Source organism: Neovison vison, chromosome 6 (assembly GCF_020171115.1).
Source record: "Neovison vison isolate M4711 chromosome 6, ASM_NN_V1, whole genome shotgun sequence".
NCBI classification, from domain to species: domain Eukaryota; kingdom Metazoa; phylum Chordata; class Mammalia; order Carnivora; family Mustelidae; genus Neogale; species Neogale vison.
In genome coordinates this window covers 220,435,718-220,441,175 of record NC_058096.1, presented here as the reverse complement: position 1 = coordinate 220,441,175, position 5,458 = coordinate 220,435,718, and the positions used below count along the sequence as shown (strand labels likewise).

General features: G+C 65.4%; 1 protein-coding gene across 1 annotated transcript; it reads left to right on the top strand.

The window, feature by feature from the left end:
- Positions 1-1,539: 1,539 nt before the first annotated feature.
- LOC122910810 (neurturin) lies at positions 1,540-5,032 on the top strand. Its single transcript, XM_044255444.1, has 2 exons — positions 1,540-1,877; positions 4,434-5,032. The coding sequence occupies exons 1-2, from the start codon at positions 1,709-1,711 to the stop codon at positions 4,856-4,858; spliced, it is 594 nt and encodes a 197-aa protein (XP_044111379.1). The 5' UTR covers positions 1,540-1,708; the 3' UTR covers positions 4,859-5,032.
- The last annotated feature ends 426 nt before the right edge of the window (positions 5,033-5,458 follow it).

The window sequence follows — 5,458 nt, the reverse complement described above, 5'->3', positions numbered from 1 at the left end:
ACCCGCCCCGGGGCCCCTCCCCAGGCTCCCCTCCTCCCCCCTCCTCCCCCCTCCTCCCCCCCCCCCAGTCCCTCACTCTGTTCCAGCCACAGGGGCCAACAACGTTCCTCCCGCACGCCAGATCCACACACCACCAAGCAGGGCAGCCAGGTCCTCAGGGGGACTCCGCAGGCATCGGGCATTGGCGCCCAAGCCCAGCCCCGCAAAGCCCCCACGTGTGTGTCCCACCCAAGAAGGCAGATACCAATCCCAGATGCTTTTCTAGCTGTGCCCTTGCCTAAACCCCTACCTGCTGTGTGCCGCTGTGTGCCGCCTTTCCCCAGCTGTAAGTGGAGCTCACCATGCCTCCTGGGTGGGCTCAGCACCAGGTCGGGTACACAGCAGGCGCTTAATACATGTGCCCTGCTACTGTCTAGCGGCTGTAGGTCCCAAGCCAGCGATTCCGTGGGGCGGAGGTGCCGGGTTGGGAGGAAGCATGGAGAGGTGGTTCCAGACTCACTCAGGCCAGACTGAAATGCAAATCGCACGCAAATGTCGGCTCCCCGCAGGGGCCAGCAGCCTGAGCCGCCCGAGGTGCGCGCGTGGGGGCTCCCGGCACCCCACAGCCCAGCCCAGGCGCTGACCGGCCTCCAGCGCGGCTTTCAGCGCTCCGTGTAAATGTTTACACCGGGCGGGCCGCCAGGCCCCGCTCGGGCCGCCACCAGGCTGCCAGGCCTGGGAATGTAAACCCGGGTTGGGGGCCGCCCAGCGGCGGGGAGAAGCTCTGGCCCGGGTGGGCGGGAATGCGCAGGCCTCAGGAAACACCTACTGTGTGCTGAGCGGGCCCAGCACTGAGTCATCCGTGAAACGGCGGGAAGGCTGGGGCCACTGGGGGTGCACACCTGCTCCGACCCGGGGCTGGGGTGGGGGGAAGGGCGCGGGTGAGAGCAGCCAGAGAGGGCTTCCTGGGGGAGTCGCTGTCCAAGCTGAGACTCACAGGGGTTGGGAGTGGGGAGGAGGAGAAGAGACTGTGCTGGGTGGGAGGAGGGGCTTGTGCAAAGGCCTGCGGGTGGGTGGGTCGAGTGCAGCTTAGGTCCATGGACACCTGCTCCTGGGCAGTAGTTTCATCTGTCTGGAGGGGAAACTCAGGCTCGGAGAGGGGAGGGAGGTACTCCGGAGGACCCCAATGTCAGGAACACAGGAGAGCACATTCTCTTCTCCACGCCCCCCAGTCCCACAGTGCCCCCTGCTGGGAGCACCCTCACCTCCTTCCAGGCTCCCCTCCAGGCTCCCTGGGCTCCAGCCATTCCAGCTTCCTGGCTCCATGGCCAACTTTGGTTCAGCCTCAGGACCTTTGCACTGGCTCTTCCCGCCTGCGCGAGATGCCATTCTCTTGTGCCTGGCGGACTCCTGCCTTTGTTGCTCAAGCCTCAGCTTTTGTCAATGCTCAGGAAAGCACTGTGGCAGCCCCAGATGGGGGCGGTTGCCCTGCTACTCCTGGCACAGTGCCCACCGCTTTCCTGGGCAGCATTTTTCACAGGCTGGTTCAGGGGTTCCTTGATGAGTCGTGTCTATGTTATTACTGATCATTAAGCAGAAGTGGCTGGAAATCAGGGGCCCCACCGTGTCCCCGGCGCCTGGCCCAGCTCTCTGTTCCCGTTTGTTGCCTGACTGACAGACAGACAGACGGAGGCCGTGGGGCTGACCATCACGTGCCCGCAGGCCGAGGATGCAGCGCTGGAAGGCGGCAGCCTTGGCCTCGGTGCTCTGCAGTTCGGTGCTCTCCATCTGGATGTGTCGGGACGGCCTGCTCCTCAGCCACCGCCTGGGACCCGCGCTGACGCCACTACGCCGGCCACCTCGCACCCTGGACGCCCGGATCGCCCGCCTGGCCCAGTGTAAGGGGGTCCCCGACTTAGGTCAGCTGCCCTGATAGGGAGGCGACCATAGTGGTGGAACTCTATTTAGGGGCCAAAGAGGCTTAATTTAGATGGGGTGGAGAGGGTGCAAATTCCCCCAAGGTCCTGGCAGGGGTGGCGGTGGAGGGGTTGCTGGGAGCTGGGGGTCTCTGGGCTCAGCTGTCACAAGGAATTAGGTTCTGGTCTTGAGGGGCCAGGGGTCCGGATGGAGATTAGACCGGGACATCCAACCTCTGCGGTGGGGGAGCTCCCATGTGCTGCACGGGATGCAGGTACCGGAAGGCCGGACCCGAGACCCCAAGGACCTGCCCAGTGGACAAGGACCAAGGGGAGGGGGAAACCCCGAGAGACATAGAAATGGGGTGGGGGGGAGAAACAGAACAGAGATGCTCAGAGACAGAGAGACACAGGTTGGGAGAGATGGGCAGGGGAAAATGCCTTGGGGTGGCGATATAGAACCGCCCCCTTCGAGGGGCGTGGCCATCGCGCCCCTGATCCCCGCTCCTCCCTGGGGCCCGCCCACTGCCCCGCCCACCGGACGGAGTGGGTGTGGTAGGGCCTGGGTCCCGACCTCCTGTGAGTGCGCGCGTGTCCACGCGGGTGCCCCGCGGGCGGCCGAGGTGTGGGCGCGGTTGCGGCGCGTGCATGGCGCCCGCGGGGTTGCACCGCGTGCGGTTCGTGGGCAAGTCCGCGCCCGCCCTTCGGCCCACATAATCCTCCTTTCTTGTCCTTACAATGGACAAGGGCGGCCTGAGGCACGGGCTCCACTTCCGCCGTCCGCTTATTCCCGCGGGCAGCAAAATCCTTCCCAAGACCCTGAGTTCCAGAGACGCGGGTGGGGCCCCCAAAACCTAGCGCTTAGAGCCTGAGGCTGCGGCACCGACGGTGGGATCTCGGGCACCCACTGGGAAGGCTCTCGGTCCCTGGGCGGGGGTTGCCCACCCGGCAGCCTGTTCCTGGGCGCAGTCCTACTAAGGGAAGAGAGTGGCCGCTGACCCCCCCAGAGTCCCTCTGAGCCCAATGCGCGGGTGGTGGAATTGCAGGCTTGGGGCGGTGGGAACATGGGTGGGGCTCCGGTTGGGGGGAGCTATTGCTCATCCTTTCTCTGTGTGTTCAGACCCTGTGCAGGTGGCCAGACCCGCTGGAGAGAGGCAGGGACACATAGGCTAAGGGAGTTCTCACTGTTTATCTGAAAAGCAAATTTAACCGGGCATCTGTACTTTATCTGGCAACCTCCTCTGCCCGGCCCCCAACACGCCCACAATAACTGTGCGGATGTATACCTGAAGGGCGGGCACACTACAGTGTGGAAATTTAGGCACCCTTAGTTAGGTAGGCTCCAACCTAACCCCAGAGCAGACGCCGCCGGCCACCCCAGTCCTCCCCCAGGGCTTCAAGAACTGGAAACATGCTCAGTTGATCCCCACTTTCCAGTGCCCCAGCCTCAGTCAGATCGGAATACTCTGAGCTCCTTGAGCAGACAGAGAAACTGAGGCACAGAGCAGGGCCATCACCTGCCTGAAGTTTTATAGGGCTGGAACTGGCAGAGCAAGGGTCACAATTAGGGTCTGTCTGCTTCCTGAGATGCCCTGCGGAAACAAACACACCCTCTCCCTAGGGTCTCCCTGAGCCATTTCCTAGGAGAGCCAGGGTGGGGCAGGCAGGGGATAAACTCGGGGTCTCCTCTCCTAACCACAAGCATGCCTGCCACCTGCTCAGAGGCTGGGAGCCCCCGCCTGCCTTTCCACTATCAGTGCCACCTGCCATTGAATGCCTGCGAGGCTCTCCAGAGGATTGGGGCAGCCCAGCCGCCTGGGAAATAAATTTAGGCTCCGGGGCCCTGGGAATCTGTGACTCCGGGCACCTCCCGGCACCGTGGGAGCGCAGAGAATTGGACCTGGGCCAAACTTGGCCACACAAGGGAGGCCGGAAGAAGCCTGGGCTCGTCTCTCTCTCTCTCTGTCACCTGCTAGTGCTGTGGCCTTGGGCCAGGCTCTGCCCTATTGGAGGCCAGTTGTCTCACCTGTAACACGGGGGAGGCCGGGATATCCCTTTGCTGCCTCCCCACGCGGTCCCCACATGCAGGCCTCGGTGTCTGCTGCTGTTGTCTGCACGTTCTGAACAGCCCACCCAGCCCGATGTGGTGCTGTTCACGGAGAAACTGAGTGCCAGCACGCGATGGAGCGGAGGGGGGGTGGGTGCGGGTGTTGGGTGGGGCCCCCACAGAGTGAGCTAGGGACACATTAACAGCCCAGTGGAAGGGCCGGTGCCCAACACAGGGGCTGGGTCCAGAGAAAGCCGTTGGGAGACATGGGGCCCTGCCTGGGCTTCTGCTCAGGCATCCCGCAGGGCCCCCAGACAGGGACCCTTTAGGTGCCCTGCTGGGAAGTGGCCGTGAGCTGAGACTTGGCCTTGGCAGGGTGCGCGAAGGCCCCCGGGGCCCAGAAAGGGGCTGTTTTCCGAGGGGCAGGGCGACGGTCGGAGCTCTCCCCCAGCTACCCACCGACCCACCCGGCTCTGTGTCTCTCCCCGCAGATCGTGCACTGCTGCAGGGCGCCCCGGACGCGGTGGAGCTGCGCCAGCTGACGCCCTGGGCCGGCAGATCCCCGCGTCCGCACCGTCGGGCGGGGGCCCGGCCCAGACGCGCGCGCGCGCGATCGGGGGCGCGGCCGTGCGGGCTGCGCGAGCTCGAAGTGCGCGTGAGCGAGCTGGGCTTGGGCTACGCGTCGGACGAGACGGTGCTGTTCCGCTACTGCGCAGGCGCCTGCGAGGCGGCCGCGCGCGTGTACGACCTGGGGCTGCGGCGGCTCCGCCAGCGGAGGCGCGTCCGGCGGGAGCGGGTGCGCGCGCAGCCCTGCTGTCGCCCGACGGCCTACGAGGACGAGGTGTCCTTCCTGGACGCGCACAGCCGCTACCACACGGTCCACGAGCTGTCGGCGCGCGAGTGTGCCTGCGTCTGAGCCTACCTCACCGGGCCGGCGGGACGGCGGCCTCCCCCTCTACGCCCGCGCGGCGGCGCCCCCACCCGCCCGGCCTGGCCAGGCCCGCGGCGACGGACTGCGCGTGCGCAGCAGGTGCCTTCCAGGCGTCGGGACTGTCCAGTTACTGCACCGAGATAAAGTGTGGAAAATGGAGCTTGGGTGTGATTCCGCGTTCCGGGGGAGCCCACCTGTCGGAGGGACACGAGCCTGCGTGGGGTGGGGCGCGGCGCCAGCTCCACTGGGCAAAGGGGGACGGGCCGGGAACCACCCGCTTGGCCTACAGAGGGTTCTTTCCCTGCGGTGACACCAAGGAAAGGGGTGTGAGTGGGAACAACGTCGACGGGAGCCGTCCATCCCACTTGCCTTTAGGTCCGTGTGTCCCTTCTGACGTGTCCCGCTTCTACCGCCCCCAAAGGTGGGCTTCTGAATGGGAGGAGGGAGCCAAATGGCAGATGAGGAGCCTGAGGTCTAGGTGGACCCCGGCCTCCCTCCCCCCAAGGGCCGCCTCAGGCCCCGTGTACCCGCACGGAGCCACTATCTCCTTTCACCAGCTAAAAATATATGTGCGCTGCCCATCTC